The sequence below is a fragment of the Opisthocomus hoazin genome, chromosome 8 (genome assembly GCF_030867145.1).
Source record: "Opisthocomus hoazin isolate bOpiHoa1 chromosome 8, bOpiHoa1.hap1, whole genome shotgun sequence".
Taxonomy (NCBI): domain Eukaryota; kingdom Metazoa; phylum Chordata; class Aves; order Opisthocomiformes; family Opisthocomidae; genus Opisthocomus; species Opisthocomus hoazin.
In genome coordinates this window covers 32299379-32318427 of record NC_134421.1, presented here as the reverse complement: position 1 = coordinate 32318427, position 19049 = coordinate 32299379, and the positions used below count along the sequence as shown (strand labels likewise).

General features: G+C 40.5%; 1 protein-coding gene across 1 annotated transcript in view; it reads left to right on the top strand.

The window, feature by feature from the left end:
* Positions 1–13983, top strand: part of TRHDE (thyrotropin releasing hormone degrading enzyme) — a 234995-nt gene extending 221012 nt beyond the window's left edge. The window contains exons 18-19 of the mRNA XM_009931561.2: positions 4807–4888; positions 6772–13983. Of these exons, the coding sequence (XP_009929863.2) occupies positions 4807–4888; positions 6772–6915 (226 nt within the window). The 3' untranslated portion in view covers positions 6916–13983. The remainder of the gene's footprint in view (positions 1–4806; positions 4889–6771) is intronic.
* The last annotated feature ends 5066 nt before the right edge of the window (positions 13984–19049 follow it).

Here is a 19049-nt window from a genome sequence, read left to right as displayed (position 1 = left end):
GCTGTATTTAAGCAACTAAATCCTAGTGCCTGATCAATACAGGTACAAACTTACTATAGGTTTCACAGCATCAAAAGAAGAGTCAAGGGAACTCAGAGACTGTGCAACTTTCCTAAAGATTCAAAAAGTTATTCATGCTGGTTTAGATAACACTTTATAGTATAGTGGGATTTTAGAAGATTCAGCTGGGAAAATAGGTTTGAGCTGGAATTGGTTTTGGAAGTTTATATTGCAGGACCATACTTTTTGAAAGCAATTTCCAAAAAGCTTTAAGAGCGCTGATGAGTTTAAAAATTAAGAATCCTCTGCTTCTAGTATGATTATTCAAATGCAGGGTCCTGCACATGGGGAGGAACAACCCCATGCATCAGTACAGGCTTGGGGCGGACCTGCTGGAGAGAAGCTCTGCGGAGAGGGACCTGGGTGTCCTGGTGGACGACAGGTTAACCAGGAGCCAGCAGTGTGCCCTGGCTGCCAAGAAAGCCAATGGGATCCTGGGATGCATCAAGAGGAGTGTGGCCAGCAGGTCGAGGGAGGTTCTCCTTCCCCTCTACACTGCCTTGGTGAGGCCTCATCTGGAGTACTGTGTCCAGTTCTGGGCTCCCCAGTTCAAGAAAGATGAAGAGCTACTGGAGAGAGTCCAGCAGAGGGCTACAAGGATGGTGAGGGGACTAGAACATCTCTCCTACGAGGAGAGGCTGAGGGAACTGGGCTTGTTCAGCCTGAAGAAGAGAAGGCTGCGAGGGGACCTTATAAATGCTTACAAATATCTGAAGGGTGGGTGTCAGGAGGATGGGGCCAAGCTCTTTTCAGTGGTGCCCAGTGACAGGACAAGGGGCAATGGGCACAAACTGAGGCACAGGAAGTTCAGTCTGAATATGAGGAAGAACTTCTTCCCTCTGAGGGTGACGGAGCACTGGAACAGGCTGCCCAGGGAGGTTGTGGAGTCTCCTTCTCTGGAGATATTCAAGACCCGCCTGGACGCGGTCCTGTGCAGCCTGCTGTAGGTGACCCTGCTTCGGCAGGAGGGTTGAACTAGATGACCCACAGAGGTCCCTTCCAACCCCTACCATCATGTGATTCTGTGATTCTAGGAACTGGACTTTTACATAGAAAGTGGATGGCAGACTTTCATGCAACCCAGTGCAGTTAGTTATGCTCTGGCTAGCAAATAATTTTTCAAGTTCCTCCAGGGATTTATACAGAGTTTAGGCATAAATCTGTCAAAATCTGTATTGCTACAAACACTTATGCAGAAGTTGTGTCCTGCCTTACCAAATATGTTCATCTGACAGCCTAGCTAATACCTGTGATTTTCGACGTGGACAAGGTTAAGCAGTGTAGAAAGGATTTAGAGAACTATGCCACTTGCCAAATTTTTTGTCTGTTTTAGTTTTAAATAGCTTAACTTCACCTAAAATTTGAATTTTGTTTCTGTCACTTCCTTGGAATGCATCACTGTGTTATCTGACTTCGTAACAATCAACAAGGCCTCATCAATAACCTTTTATTGTGTTTTTTTTAAGGAGAAAATAGCAGAGAGTCTGTCTTTTTGCTCAGCACTGACTTTATGTTATCTACATTCTGTTTGATCTCCAAACACAAGACAGAGTGACCAAAAGGATTGTAGCAGTTGCATTTGTCTGAAAGAAACATCCAGTTGAGTTTCCATTAGACACCAAAATATTCAGTGCGGTGGAATAAAATAGTTCATGCAAGCTATATATATGTGAAGCATATTAAAAATAACTTTGTTTTGTAATTATAGATTAAAACCTTGTATGGGAGACTTTGAGAGGATGGAATTAGTCTAACACTGTGTCCCTTAATGCTTAGTGAAACAGTGACATGATAGAATGCAAAATTAGGCTTCTGATTTTAGCTTGCTGCACTGGTACGTTTTTAAAATACAAACTTGATTGCAGAATTATAGTTCAAGTCTACTCTGTCTCAAGGCATCTTTTTTCTACAACTATAATTTATTATTTAATTTTCTTTAAAATTAAAATAGTTTGGATGTAACATTAATATAATAAGGTGATATCTCAATGGTATTTTCCATTGAATTTATTATAAAAGGTGTTGATGTTTGAGATAGATAGTAATATGAAATAGCTGAGGGTGATTAAATTATACTGTAACACTATTTCCTCTATCTTTAAAACACAGCATGTTGAAGAGTTAGAATGACAATAAAATATTGCTATCCCGTAGTGTTTTTACAGTATGCTTGCATTCACATTGTCCAGAAGATAATGATAATGTAGAAAGTCTTCAAAATCAGTCATATCCAATTTACAAAGGTGGCTTAGAAAGAGAGGTGCATAACAAGCCTTTCGTAAGAAATCCATGGGACTAAGACTGCTAAAATTCTGAAGAAGAGAACTGAAAATACTATGCTTGAGTTCCTGTTACCTGAGCATGCACTACCTTGGCTCCTAAATTGTTTTCATCGTGTGTGCATGTGTGTGTCTGTGCATGAATATTTAGTCCAACAGCTGCCTATAAGAATTCCTTCATCCTCAAGCGCTGAAACATTTGTCAGCATTTTGGAATTTGACAATATTTGGGAAGCCATTTACACCTGTCTGGAGTAAATGGACTACGCTGCCTCTCAGGTTGAGTTTGCACAAGTGCAAAGCCTGTACAAATGTGAGGCACTGGAGGTTCACATCGCCAGAAGCAAAGGAGCGGGTGGAGACCCTGTGACTCCAGGATGTTTCCAGGGAGATCAGGCATGTAAGGTCCTGGTTCTGCAGTGCTGTTGTCTTTCCTGTGAAGGGTGGGAAGACTGAGACTTGCAAAACCAAACACTTTGTCTGTTTATTCCTTTGTTTCACACCTGCAAAATTCTATTTTGGGAGGTAGCTTTTCTAGAATTTTTGCCAGCAGAGCCTGTTTAGAAATTGCTGTTAGTGGCTGACTTTTTACCAAGTATGCATAATGGGCAGTAATCAGCACGGGTATTCATGAAGGTGTCATTTTCAGTGGAAGGAATTCTGCTACTTCTTGTTTGCACTGTGGCTACAGTACAGACTGCAAGAAAAATAAAATCCCTGCAGCTGTTTTTATGAGGTTGCTTCTGTAAAGTGAATTGGTAACCTTGTCAAAGGACCCCATCAAGAGGAGCTTCCAGTTTTTCAAGCAGTCAATTATTAGGCTAAGCTGCGACTGTAATAATAAAGGGCTTTGTTAGAAAGCCTAAACGTGCTTAAAGGACCATGAAATCCATACTTCCCATAGGAGGCATTTGCCTCTGGGTGTCTGTATATGCCAGTGTGACTGAAGTTTTGGAAAAAGAGATGTACTTACTGAAAAATCCATGAATAATTCAGTTATTAGTGGTCAGAGAGTGGGATTTTTGATACCTGTAACTGTGTTTCCCCTCACACAAGCTCAAGGTAGCAAGCAATACAGTGTACACCTTCCCTAAAACAGAATCTGCTCAAAGAAAACGCAGTTCTCTTCCCTCTCCCTCTTTCTATCCCTCTCCCTGGGGCTATCCCTCTCCCTTTCTCTTTCTTTCTCCCTTTTGAACAGACTGTGGCTTACAGCACCTAAGCGTTTAAGGGTAATTGATTTAGGGTTAATAGAAGCAGAATAGAAAGCTGTGACTGTGCTAGTTCATTTCACTTTGAATTTTGAGTTCCTCCTCTAAATCAATTTGTAAAAGCGAGGTATGAACTGAATTGTTCCCCTGGATAATTGCAGTGAAGTCTATTGGTATTACTTATAGATGTCTGACAGGAGAGCTGGATTTCCTATCTTAAAAACAGTCATGTCCAGATTAGCTAGATATGGCTTTGGATGTATGTGCAGATAAAGATAACTATTTGCCTAGTGCTATGCTGAACGACATCTACCTGGAATAAAAGACTTGCTGTCGGTTTCTAATGGAATTACATTCTCCATACTAGAGACTGGAAAAGAAAACCCCAAACCCACGAACTATTCCAATATGAAATGCAAAACTTCAGGAATAGTCTGGGTAATCGATGCTTCTTTGAGGGACTGAAAAAGAACTTGGGGAAAAGCAAGAGGAACAGCAGGATCTGAATGGCCAGTTTCAGAGCAACTACCTGCAGAGGGTCATTGCTGATTGCTACTGAATATCCTGCCCCGTTATACATTGGCCTTTAAATATTCCTGGCCGAAGCTTTCAAATTTTCATTCCAGGTTGGTCCTTTGAAGATGCTACATCATGGCCCAGGGGACTATTTTGGCAGTATTTTTCTGTATCAGTATTCTTTATTTTTATTATCAGGTAGTGGAACAAGAGAATTTGATGCAGTTCAGTTCTCTCAAGGCTGTTTGTAATGTAGATGAGATGGATGAATACAAAACGCAGAGAAGACTGCAGCACTTCAAAAAGTCTGTTTTAATGGTACAGCTAGAATGGTTCCTCAGAATACTTCTCCATAGCTACCGCTTCGCTCCTTCTTGAGCGCCTGTGTTTTGAGCTGCTTCTTATCATTACATTGAAAGCTATTTTGTTAAGTGTGAGGTGGTGGTGTGGTTTGGTCCTCTCCTCCTCTGGAGCTCTCATCTGTGACTGCTGTTAAGCCCATTCTGCTTAGTAGCATCCAACTAAAAGTTAACTACAAATAACTCAGCCTAGGAGAAGGTCTCAGTCCAGATTTTTAGCATGAAACACTGGAATACCAGTGTCCAATTCCAATACTTTTCCCTTGGATCCACGCAATCGCTCCCGTGTCTTCTTCCTTGCTAACAGAAGGCTACTTTATGATTTTCAGCTGGCCAAGCATTTGCACTAACTCTCTGTGCATCTTCTTTTTGCCCTTACAGGTATGGAGAAGCATTATTTATGAATTCGAAGCTTATCAGTGGGGTCACAGAATTTCTCAATACTGAAGAAGAACTAAGAGAGGTAATTTTTAGATGACTTTCAGTATGTGAGGCTGTATTTGTTGTAAGCAGGGCAGGAGCAATAAGGTGTTGGTTGTCTGGGAACGCTGGTTGCTGAGCTGGAGCCACAGGCCTGTGCTGGAGGATGAGGAGCAGATTGCAAAGGTACCCAAGTGGTTAGAGGTGGTGTCGGGAGGTGGGTAGTGCCGGAACTTCTCTCTGCTTGGCTGGATATGTAGGTTTGTTTTTTTTTCTCTTGGCTATTGGTTGAGAAACTAAAGATGAGATCTTTCTATCCACGTTAGTTTATGCTGCGGAGGGCAGCCCTAAAAATCCCCAGGGTTGAAAGTAGAAGCTGCCAGTGCATACTCTGCTTTTTGTTTGCCTGCAGTCTTTTTATGTAACAAAAGCTGTTAACCTGATATTCTGGCCAATGTTAACCTGATACTCTGGCCAAATTACATCGCAATAATTTGTTCTAAATGCTAAGTACTTCTTATTTAGATTACAAAGATTTCTCATTTTAACTTAACGTCTGCCCCGAATGAGGTAGTTGTGCGGTTGTGTTCTGCTTAGCAGCTGCACAACATTACCCCAAATGGATCAAATGGTTCTTATGCAGCATAATCACCATTAATTGAACTCTGATTGCGCTATGGTATTTTGTGTCCTATCATTTGTCTGCATTCAAGTCTAGTGGCCTCAGGAACTTAGGGAAGAGCTGCAGGTGGTTTCTTCAAAGCTGCCTTGGTGGGAAGGACAGTGCTGGCCAGACTTGAGTATCTGCACTACACAAGGAAGCCTTCTGTGCTCTTAGTTTCCAGCTCCATGATAGCACTGGCAGGCTGGTTGCTTACACTTCCCCCGAAAGAAACTGGCCATGTAAACCTTTTGGTGTAAAAAGTACAGAGATCAGGTAAGGGCTGATTTCGATAGTTTCCAGGTGCCTCCCATGCTTTTAACTGTGATGGGAATGAGATAGTTGCAGGATCAGCCATTTCAGATTTGAGCCCATGCACAAAGAGATGTTACTGGAAGTTAGATTTAAATAAACAAGGTGAATTTGGTGTCACCAGGAAACAAAAATTAACTAGTTGTGAGTAAGTGTTGCTAAAATCACCTAATTTTATAGAAGTCAACATAACCAGCAACCCACTGTGCACATCAGCCTTGCAGTTCTCACTTAAAAGGAACAGTAATTCAAGGCACAACAGTGACATCGCTATAATAATCCAGGTGATAGTGCTATAATTTGAGTATACACAAGAACAGAGCAGGGACCTTTTTCAGTCTGCTGAAAACAGATCAAAGATTTTTTCTAAAGGAAGAAATCTGTTTCGGCCATTCAGAGATCATTAAATGAGTGACCACTTGCTATTTTGCCATTCTCTTCACGCTGTAACCATCTCTTCCTTTTCTAAACAACCAACCTGTACTATATCATCAAAAGGGTTTTGCAAATCAAACTGAAATAAATTTGTTATAAAGGTTGATAAAATGAAAGAACATTGGGGCTGCCTTCTGCTGGTATTTGCATATAAGCCTGAATTAGAAGCATTTCCAGTGCTCCCACTTTGGTTTCTTAGATAGAAATAAAAGTTTAGAGCAGCGCAGCTGTCTGCACAGTGCACCAGCTGGGCTACAGGAGAGAAGGAGGTAATGATATTAATGTGATCCAACACTGACATGTCAATATCTTCCAGTGCAATTTGAAGCAACTGCATCACATATAATTGACAGTCTGCTGTCTTATTACATTTCCTATTAAATCTTTCTTCACGGTACTACACTTACTTCAACAATGATTGTGGAAGTTTGTCCTAAATGCCTGACTTGTTTGTGTGCACTGGAAATATTTACTTTCTTCAGTTCCTGCAAATTTAACATGTTAACTTGTATTTCCAGCTAAAAAACTTTATAAAGAGTTATGAAGAGGGAGCTGCTGCCTCTTTCTCTCGTGCCGTGGAAACAGTGGAAGCCAACGTGCGGTGGCAAAGGCTGTATGAGGAAGAACTATTCCAGTGGCTAAGAAAATCCTTGACACACTAATCTGTCTTTCAAGCCGACCATTTAACATGAAGCTCTGCAAGAGGAAGAGGAGACATTTTAGAAGTGTTCAACATTAAAATCATGAAGACAAGATCAGATTGCAGGGAGAAGGTTTTATTTTCCTTTTTTTAAATCATGGGATTTTTTTTTACACTGGGGTCTTGTGAAATTGTCAAGAAACTCCTCAGAAGAGAAGATCATGAATGCTTGTGAAATCCAGTTCTCAGTGTACACAACCAAACATGATATTAAGTGGTGCATGTAGCTGTTGAAGAAAAACAAACAAAAAAACATTCAAGGACTATTTTGTGCATGCTTGTACCGTCCCTGCCTGTTTTCTAGCATGCGTATGTATAACAGCCACATTTTGTATTGGAGTTCAGTTACGTCAAAGATGGGCATTATACAAAGCACAAAGACTATCTGCGACCATCAGTGTTGCAACGAACAAAAGGAAAAGAAGAAAAAGGAAATGCAGAAGGCCTACAACTTGTGACAGTATGAGATGTAAAGTTAGCTTTCCCACTAGCTGCCAGTTAATGTAGCACTCAGATTGTCTCTTAATGATTACAAAGATGCCAGATCATTTTTTTGTGTTGCTAGTTGTAGTATCTGCAGTCTCCATATTCCCATATTTAAATAAGTGACATACAGAGAGAGAGAGAAGAGAGAGAAAGGGGGGGGGGGGAGGCAACAAGAATGAGAGAGAAGGACGTCATCCATGCAGTATAATATTGTAATTATATATATTTATTCACTGCTGATCAGTGGAACGGTGTTGCTTTAGCTGTGAACATATGCAGCCTTGGGAGGGGAGCTTTGCATTGATTGCACAGAATCCATGAACCACCTCTTCTCAGCAATTTTACAAGGCAAGGGTATTCACGATGGGTCACCCAACCTGTGCAGTAGGAAATTATGCAGCTGATAGTGCACAAGTACTATAAATAAACATAAGATTCAAAAGGAAATTAGCAGAAAGGGAGAATATCTTCCATGGAAAGACATAAAATTACCCAAGAGGGCTGTCTTGCATGTGGTAGACCAGCCTCTGTCGATTTATTCTGATAGATTTATTCTGATAGGTCAGATTCTCTCTGTGGGCAATACTTTTGCAAGTATGTGATGCACCATTTATGCCAACTTAGAAAAGTGAAATATGGAGAAAGAGGGGGGGGGTGTATTTGTACTGATTAATACAGAGAGCACTGTTTTCTTTCTGTTTCCTTGTATTTCACATATACTGTTCTAGATGAGTGACACTTTTCTTAATCGTATGTTTGTTTCTTTTTTCTCAATCGGAAAGATCAGTGATACAGTGGAACTGCTGCTTGTACAATGACCATCGTTGGTGCTGAGTGTTGAGGGTAGAACTGATGGGGGCCAAACACTCTCCCCTATCTACACAATGGAGGAAGAACCCCACAAAACTACAGAGAGTTTTCAGGAAGCAGATTGCAGCAGCTTCAGAGGGGGAATGTAGATGTACAACAGTGTTTCTTTATCCCGTCCCAGCCTATCACAACCAGCTGACCACATCGTGGCCCTGTGCATTGGGAACATGTGGCCAGCCGAAGTAGGGAATGACCATTTTATCTGGTTGTTTGCTTCACAAGGTGTGGAAGTTACCAACATGCTTTACGGTTGCAGTTGCTTATTCCCAGTGAGTTGTGAATTGAAATGTTTGTGCAAAAAGAACCAAACCCAAGCTTCTTCAGATATTATCAGAGTTGTGTGGAGACAGTGTTGTTTTCTGGGCTCTCATTCCTGTGGTACTCTGCTCCTCATGAACTGGTAGACACATCCCATAACTAAGCTGTCGTACGCATCTTGAGCCTGTCACTTTGTGTCTTTTACCGTGCAGAGGGTGCTGTTTGTGGATTGGGCGAATGAAGTCCTTGTGTGGGCATTTGCTCCACTGTTTGGTGCTGTGTAGCACTGCGTGTAACCAAAAGAAGAGCGAATGCTGTGCTCTTGTACTGTTAATTCTTTGCCTTATAGTAAGCCCTAAACCTTTGTGCTGTTTTGCAGTGCTAGAGAACCTAATGCCCAGAGACATTATCATGTCCAAGCTGAGTGAAATCCTCCACCTCCTATGTATTTTACCTACCTCACAGGGGTGTTGTGAGACTTGACAAATGTTAGCAAAGCACTTAAATATTCTCTGATGAAAAGCATTTAAAAGAGCTAAGTATTATTTTCTGTGGTTGACGAAACTCAACCTCAATGCCAGTATGTAGCATCACATTTTTAATTTCTACTGAACAAAATCACATGCAGATTTGTTATAATAAAAAGACAAGCCAAACGTTATTTAATATAACCTCTACCCTGTAATGAAGGCCAAAATTATGATATCCAAAGAGTGTGCAGAAAACCAAGCCCTCAAACCTGAATTGCTTTGAGGATTTCAGACAAAAGAAGTGTGCGTAATGGTCTGTCCCATTGCAATTTTATTCAAGATTGTCTTTGATGACTTTTCTTTTTCAGCACCACAGATTAAACCACATACCTCCAGGATGCACATAGAAGTTTCTGGTCTTTCCACTGACACAGGGCACACTAACATTATGTTCCAAAGTTGAAAGTTTATTTCAACCTGTGTATTCTGCCTAGTTCGCAGAAATTTCCACTGTTGCTCATTTGAATTGAAGTTCGTGCACATTTAGCTGGTGTTGGATGTAAGTTAGTATTTTAGTGGCCTTGAGCAACTGGTCTACCACAGACATCAAGCACTAAATATATTTATTATACATGCCTATTGATGCATTGATTATAATTTTTGTATTCTAGCAATGTTGGTATTACTGCTATAGCTAAGGTTGAGCTGGCCTTTCCATTATAATTCCCTATTCTTTTATTTTTTTGTATTTTGTATGTTGCTGTTTCACACTGAATCAGGATTAAATTTAAATGGATTAAATCCAACAAAACTATAGCTGTTTTCTACAATATTCAACCCCTCTGCATTTAATTATATGTCTTTAGAAACCCTTTTTAATAAGAAGTTCAACACAGCTGTGTGTTAAAGAATAGTTGATACCTCATGGAAAAGTCTAATGCAGTTGCTTAGAAAAATCTATTTATCTTATTGATTTCCTTTCTCCTTTACCAGTCCTTTTCTTCCTTTGTCCTTATCTAAAGATTTGCCCCACTTTTATTGATTGGGTTGTGATTAGGAAGCCAAGTACCCCAAACTTTTCAGCATTTTCAAATCCAGGATTGACTTCTGTCCTTTCTAGTGAGAGGAGATGCTGCAAAATGTGAATCCAGTGTGGGCGTGGACCTTGCCCAGGCCCTGGGTGTCATTTTATAGAGGCCTGTCTCTCTAATCAGCCTTTTGTATGACTGAGGAGCCTTTGCAGTTATTAGTTGATATGGCTTACTAAATCGTATGGGAAGACATACGAATAGACATGATTTTATGTCAGCATAACAATATACCTATTGTAAAAATACCTATTGTACCTACAAAAATCTCAGCCTATTAGTTTGCAGCTGAGATTTATTCATGTATCCACTGCTAATAACTGTTAAAATGATAGCAGCTACTAATCGTGAATGGGGTAAACAACGTGAAAACATTCTTCTGAAATAAAATGTCACTTCTGCTATTACTGGCAGTACTTGGACATTGATTTTGATGAAAAAAGTGTCATATGTCCTTAAGTACATCCAAATTTGTGACATTTGATGAGCTTTTCCATGAATATAACAAGAATTCTAAGTTGGAAACAAGATTAGTTTTGTGTAGCTTTTGTGCTGTTGCAGATGTTTCTCTGAGCTTTAGAGTGTCAAAGGAAGTATCTCCACTGATGCAGAAGGGTGCTTTCACAGCAAAGATCCTGTGCCATACAGCTAGATCTTTAGTAGTGAAGAATAAAAGAAGAAAATTATATATATATATTTATGTGAAAAATCCTCCGTGAAGACAGTTTTCCCAGAAAATGGCAGCAAGTATGATTATTTGGCTAGAATAAAAAGAAGCCAATACTTGCAGATGAGGGTGCTTTTGTTTAGATACCTACATAATAAGGTTTTTGTTTTCCACATGATCATAGCCAATACTGAAGTAAATGAAAATGCACTTTGAGTCAAATATGCAACTTTCTCATTGAGGCAAAGGGATGTAGCTTTGAAAACTTTGTGTATATAATCAACTTACCACCACTTGTGCTATGAGTACTCACCATATCAGGCTAAGTCTGAGCAGGGTTTATAGTCACAGTGTCAGTAGGAGTGCGAAGCAGTAAAAGGACCGTCCTGATTCTGAGCAGCCCGAACACAGGCTGTTTGCCCAGCATTGGATGGAGCAGTCCGAAAACCTCTGCTACTGCCAGCCCACCCAGCTTGGGAATGGAGCTAGGAACTGCTGAAGTGCAGAGAGGATCCAGCCAAGTTTCTCTCAGCTAGACGGGAGGGACAGAAGGTCCCTTTGTCTGTTATGGGTTGTAGATGGTCTTCAGAGGTTAGCGTCATTGCGTTGTGAGGACAGGAAACAAAATGAGCCTGCATTGCACAGTAAAACCTAAATCACTGAGCTCTGATCACCCCAGCTGTTGACTGAAATCTCTGTAAAAGTCTACAAAAAATTAAAACACAAGTTCTTCAGAAGTCATTTCAAATGGTCAAAAAATATTTTGCTATTCCAGGGCAGAAGAACACAGATGGTCTTTTCATTTATGGTATTTTTGTTAGTGTTGAAAATGTGAAATGAGTTTCTTGGGCCTTTTTCGAGTGAAGGGTTTGGAGAGATTAATAGTAGTAATAGTAGTCACTGTACTAATACCATAGAAAATTTCAGGTGCATGTGCAAACTTGTATGGCACTAGTGACTGTGCAGTTCCCTTTTTGCACACAGAACTGTAAAAAAGTTGGCCACTTTGTTTCTCATGCAACTGTGGAAGCTTCTGCCTGTCTTAAGACCAGTACTGAAACCCAGTGAAACCACTCTGACTTTAGCGAGTAGACCATGCTGACACGAGCAGCTTAGTTTTCCATGAGAAGGAAGGAATAAAGAGAGTGCTATATGTAAGGATTTTTCACCAAAGCAAGGCCACGTGCCCTAGTTGGAGCAGAATTTTAAAACCAAATATATTTTGAAGAAGCTGGTTGAACCTAGCTCCATCTTCTGCTTTTATGCTGATAGTGAAGGGTAGCTCGACCTCTCAATACCCCCGTGTGATAATGCAGTTGAGGTTGGATTTTAGAAAATATGTGTGAAGCTGATTTCATTGAGATGTATTTAAGGAGAATTACCTGCACGAGGAAGTGCTGTGGGTCAGACCCAATGTCCTTTCTCAGAAAAAACGCATTTATATTTGGCTGATTTGTAACTGGTGAATTAAGCGCGACTTTGCCAAGCAGCAATTCCAAATGCTTTGCTTATTTTATGTGCACTGTTTCCTAGCGATATTGAAGTGATGTTGGTAGAGAACGTAGAGGTGAGCAGCACTGCGACAGCAGCAGGAGGTGTGCTGCAGCAGACAGTCACGAGCCAGGAGGCTTTAGCCAGAGTGCCTCAGCCTTTCCTGGGCAGCATTGCTTGGATTTGCCTGAGAAGGATGGCCTTGGTACAACAGACGAGGCCAGGAGCCAAGATGCAGTCTCAGTTCTCTTCACTACATTTTGGTCCACTTAGTGTGTTCATGTCTGTAATTTCAAAATAACCTGTAGCCAAGCTGTCGGCACGTGTGTGGCCGCAGATCCTCTGCTGGTGCGCGGTGAGGTAGATCCGTTGAAGTGACTGATGTGAATTGCAGCTGAGGATCTAACCCGTTGCTTTCCAAACAGCCCCCTGTGGTGACGGCTGGGCTGGTGTACAGAATGTTTCACATATTTGTATCTGTGTTTCAGTAGCACATATTGGATGGAAGATGTTTTTTGTTTTCCTTTTGCTTTTTGTTGCAGTAATACTTTGCGATCGGTTCCAGTGTGATAAAGCTTTATAATATGCTTGGAGAACTGCAGAATGCTGTGCTGTGAAGAACGTGGCTGCTACCCTCTCTTTTTCCTGCAAACAGTATATTTCAGCAGAGGTGGACTTCCCTGGACTTTAGATACTCTGTGAAAAAGTTTCTAATGGAAACATCATTGTAATTACTGTATAACTACCCTGTACAAAGACAGCTTTATTATATGTGTAAATGTAATGCTGTTATGTTGTTTTTATGTTTGAGGGACAACAGGCTTTGGTGTTTTTGAGACGTATAGCCTTATAAAAACAGAGATTGTAGCTCCCTGTCTGATGTTTTACCGAAAGGTGTTTGGTTGCTCTATTTTTGCCGAAGATAATCATAAACCACTTCCTGAAAACTAATGATCTATTCCACTACACACATCAATGACATAAATGGATCATACTACTGAAAATAAAGGCTTGATAATAAATTGCATTATTTTCCCAAGAGACTCCACATGTACGATCTTTTGACACTTTAAGAAGAAAGAAGTCCTGCAGCTGTTAGTGCTGGTTAGAATGTATAAGTCCCTCTATAAAGTCTGTCTTAGCCTTAGATTAATTCTGAATACTGTAATCAGAACATATTTTTCCATCACTTCTCAAATCTGTACTCTTTGGAATTCAGTTGTCAAGCAAGAGGTGGAGCTGGCTCAGTTTAGATACAGTTCATCAGTGGTTTCATGCAAATGAGTGTTTGCAAGATCAGAATGCCATTTTCATATAAAGGAAATAGAGATCATTGCATAACGTCACAGTTCTCTCTCTATGTACCATATGTACATGCATGTATAGCTTCTAATTCTGGACCATTTGCTTTGACACAGCTTTCCTTGGTTATTTGTATTTACAGATGTTACTCAAAAGTTTCAACTCAGCAAAACAGTTGGACATAGGCAGGATGTGAGGCTGTATTGACCATGACTCAGCCACATATATGGGCATGGGGGCACTGATTTCTGTGGGATCAATCGAGTGCTTCAAGTTATCTACCAAATCGTGCATCTGGCTGAAACAGTCTTTCTGGAAGATTATTTAGGCACATGTTTCAGGTGCAGAATATGGTGGTGTGTTTTTGCTGAAATTAAAACAACTTAACTTTATATAGAGCCAACTGGTCTTCTCTCTTTTCTTTTTTTATAGAAAAGCATATATTTTACATATAGAGGAGAGATACTAACTGGTTCTCAGTATATTTAAAAATGCCAGATTTAACAAGGTTTTTCATTTATTGTTTGAAGCATCCTAGGATTTGGGAATAAAAGCAGAGTTGTTCTTACAATGTTAATTAATGAGTATAGAACATTAAGCAGCAATTTAAACCATTATCCAAATAAAATATATGAATTTCTGTTGCAGTTTACCAGAAAAGTGTTTTTCTGTGTTATGCCTTTAAAAATTACTCCATAAATATGGGATCACTATGTGTTCAGCATAACATTTTTATTCCACTCTAACTAAGGACTGAATAAATGGATTTTTTTTTTTAAATGAGAAACTTTATCTTCTGTATTTTAAGCAGAACAAATTTGAATTTTGTCTCTGATAATAAAATTTTGTATAGTAATGTGCAATTCATCACTGTCTTAATTTTCTGATGTGGAGACATGGCTAAGATAAATAATACCCAGCCTTTTGATTATGTTCCCATTTCAGTTGAGATAACAGTTTTATAATGCTGAATAGATACGCTGAGGTTTTACAGTGAAAAACGTGCAAGAAAAAGTATTTTTTGACATGAGGAATTTTTCAAAATGCATTAAAATACTGGGACTAGTAGAAGACAGATCCACAGAAAATACAAGATTTGGGCTTGGAAGTACTGTTAAGCACTCCAAGACTAACAGGACTGAGACTGTGGTAGAGACCGAAGTCTGTCTTTTGTGCTTTTCTAATTATGTAAATTTTGAATATGCAAAAAAGATCTTTTCATTGGTAAAAGTGTTTTCAACTGGAATGGAGTTCAAATGGCTTTTTAATAGAGTCCTTGAATTCAGGCTATTATTTTCGTTTTTTGAAGAACAGTTTTCAGTAACAATGAGATGTGAAATATGTGCAATTATTTACCCATTGGATACAATCATGTTCCCACTGAAGTCAATTGGAGCTTTGACATTGACATCACTGGGAGTAAAAGCCAACCCTGTATTTTTCAAAATATACCTTTCAATGCCAGGATGTCTTTTTTTCTTGAACAATAAAGATATTTTCTTCCACACTGCACATCTTAATGTACTGAAAAGCTGATGGGAACTTTTAAGGTCCTGATTTTGCAGAGCACGACAGGCAGCATTGATGCTTTGAGCACAGGTGAGCAGAACTGGGGACTAAATGGGTATGTTTGTAGTATCCTACCATTAAATACTGCACTGTATTATACTGGGCGTAGAATTTTGACCATCCTATATGCATGTGTCAGCAGAGTATGGAGACATACCCCTCATACCTCTTTTTCCCGAATTCAGGTCTGGAGCAGGAGTTCAGGAGGCCCGAGCACGTGGCTTGGGGGCCAGTAGGGAGCTTTCACATGAAAGGTATGTAGGATGAACTACAAAAGGCTAGGATGTACTGCCCCCAAAAGGGGCCTTGTCCCTCCCTTTCCTCCTACATATACCTCCCCAGGAGTGTTCAAAGAGCTGAGGCGAAGTGCATGGCCACCTTGGAAGCATCCCTGGGGGAGGAGGCAGGATGTGAGGAGGGAGAAATGGCACTTCCCTCTGAAATCCCCATGGCAGCACATCTCCTAATCAAACATCAAAAAGAACATGCTTGCTTCTTCCCCAATGCGTCCACTGCAATCAGCAGCACTTCAGTCAGTGGCTGAGCTGCTTTCAAGTTGAACATTTTCATACGAGACCAAATGAAGAGCTGTTTACTTGCTCTCAGCTCAGTGTCTTCAGTAAGAGTAGAACTTTAAAGGCAGTCATTTGCTTTGAAAGCTCCATGGCTGAGCTGGAGGGAGTAGGAGGGAGACAAGTTAGAGCCTTTGGTTTGTAAATTGACTTGGGAGTATTTGCTATCTTAATAACAGAAAATCAGTTTCTGCTGACTAATTCCCTGCTTCCTCCTATTCCTAGCAAAAATTAGCTAGCTTTCTTTAAGCTGCACCTTCAACACAGAAGTCACTATGCAGAGTCCCACTGCTATCAGAGGCACTCTGACTCCTGCATACTGCAATGACCAAGGCCTCAGGAGTGGAGAGAAACAATTCAGTGAGCTGGTGATAATCCTGGCTTTTCTGAGAATCAAGCACATAAACCCCATGTTAGAGAAACAGTATTGAGAACGACGTATTTGATGGCTGCGTGTATTATGGATGGGATGGGAAAATGAACACAAAGATAGTTGTCAGAAAAGTGTACTGTAGGTAAGACTGAAATGATGTGAAATAATGAGGATGGGCTTGGGAAATTAAAGCCTCATTGTGTTGAAATTTAGTCTTTATGTTACCAGCCACATCTACTGTGGCCAAAATTTAAGTAAACAGAAATTGCTGAATAGTTAAAAGGAGGCACCCTACTAGTGCTTGTTGTTTTCATCTTGGGCCTGATGTCAAACTACAGAAGCTCCTCTGTGCTGGATCCAGCCCATACTGTCCTCTGTCTCTGTGCCGATTTGTCGTAAGTCAGCCCATTAGGATTCGGAGTAATGGTGCAAGGCAGAATGAGAACTGAATCAGCAGGACTATGGTGAGACTTTATCCTCAGGTACACTTCTCACGTGTCATCTCCTCCCCTTTCTGTCATGGTCCCGCTGCTCTTCTTCTCAGGCCACAGCAACTGTAGAAACAGCAGGTAGAGCCTGGGTATATTTTGTATGGTTTTGCCTTCATATCACCGTGCCTCTCAGCAGTAATTAGAGGGCTGCAATGAAGGAACCAGTGCAGAAGGATCTGTGGCCTTCATCTTCCACGGTGGTAACCATCCTGCCCCTGCCCCACGAAAGTGCCTCACTATCTGCTAAACTGCTAGGGCCTAAGCAGCAGCATTAGGGCTTGAGCCCTATAGTATAGCGCTTTCATTTTGCAGTGTGTTGTAGATGATCTTAATTAGTCATTGTGCTGCTACAGCGCTACTTTTAGCAAGCATCTTTTTGCTTCTTGAACTTACTCAGGAATCACTTTTGTCTGTTACACTTGCCATCATTTTTGACCTGCTCATTGCAGAAGGTTAAGAAAAAGAAAGAGGAGGAAGAGGGGGAGGATAATAAGATGCTATTACATGACATGTCTATTACAGTAATTCATTTCATGTGGCACAGAACTGTTGCCAGTGATAAATGCATGTTTCTGGTACAATTATGAGATGTACCTTGAACTTTTCAACAATAAAACTGTCACAAGGTTGCAATAAGCACAAGCACAAATGTGAATCCGTCCCTTAAAAAGATGCAGTAGCTCACAAATATGATTTTAATAAATGGTATTATTTTCAGAGATGCACGTTTAGATCCATTAACCATTTATAGTTAATACCAAAAGTGTATATTGTTTCTGCTCCACAGTCACGGCTGTAACCCACTTTTTCCCATCCCACTCAGTTTCTTAGCTGCTTGACACACTTCGAATACATTTCTGTGGAGGTTAGAGTAATGATGTTGTAATAGAAGTCTTAGCACAAAATCAGCATGTATTTCCATATGTACAAGTGGAAATCAGAGCAGTTCTGCCCCTTTCAAAATGCCTATAAGATTTTGGGTGGTTGATATCAAAAGCAGGTTAAGCCAAGCAGGTCAGTAATCCCAAGGTGGGTAAATTACTCCAAAGGATACTACGTCAGCTAGGAAAGCAGGGGCATTTTGGGGAGGGGGAAGGTCTTTCTTGATTGCTTTCTCAGGATTTGTGCAGCTATAAGGTACAAGCAGAGGAAAATCTCAACCAAAGAAGCTGGAGCAAATGAACAAAAAGCCAAGACACAAGCAAGAACTGGGACTGTGGCTCTGAGAAAAGTTTACAGAGAAGGCACTTTGGGCTACATGCTGAATTAAATGACTGAAAAAAATATGTACAAAAGGTTTTTTTACATCAACAGGTCCAATTTAATCCCAAGCAGTTACAATAGTCTCCGGTGGAACCAGTGTGATAGGAAAGAGCTCAAGTTTTTGTGTTAAAAAGTCTTCACTGGCCAATATAAGGAGATTAATGAAATATATGCATTTTAAAACATTCCTTCTATAGTTGCCAACAACTTTAAGACAAGTTATTTCCGCTTAAGTTAAGCACTGGGTGATGATTACCACTACATGTGGTGGGTTTGAGAAGCAGTGAAAGAAGACAACTTCCTTAATGCCTTATTGTGACTGGTGTAGGCTGGTGGGCCGGGAGACTCGGTTAGGATTTCACCCAGTGTGCTATGCAATGGCAGATTTTCCCCATTAGTTGTAGAACAGTGTAAGCCATAGGCTGTACCATGTATACAGAGTGTTTATACCATATTAAAATATATGAACTGCTTAGGGGAGCTCTTGCTTGGACTGAGATTAGTTCACAGAATTCAGTAGCAGATAAATGGTTGACTCCGGATTTTTTTTGTTCTGTTTAAATTTCCTTATCATTGAGTTCATTTTTCAGTAACTCGTTCAGCCTAGGAAAAATAAGGAGAAAGTATCAGGATCATGGTTCATAAAAGCCATCTCTTCATCTGTCTTTACGTATTTTGGGTCTAGAGGAGGGCCACAAAAATGATCAGAAGGATGGAACTCCTCTGCTATGAAAAAAGAGTTGGGGTTGGTCAGCCTGAAGGGAAGGCTCTGGAGAAACCTTACAGCAGCCTTCCAGTACTTAAAGGGGGCCTGTAAGAAAGATGAGGACAGGCTTTTTAGTGGGGCCTGTAGTGACAGGACAAAGGGTAATGATTTTAAATGAAAAGATGGTAGATTTAGACTGGATATAAGGAAGAAATTTTTTCCAGCGAGGGTGGTGAAACACTAGAACAGGTTGCCCAGAGAGGTGGTAGATGCGCCGTCCTTGGAAACATTCAAGGTCAGGTTGGATGGGACTCTGAGCAACCTGGGCTGGTGGAAGTTGTCCCTGCTCACTGCAGGGCGGTTGGACTAGACAGCCTTTAAAGGTCCCTTCCAACCCAAACTGGTCTCTGATTCAATGATTCTACAATTCTTTATTTCATTCTTCTGTGACCTTGTCCAATATCAAAATTTCAAAAGCAACGTATGAGAT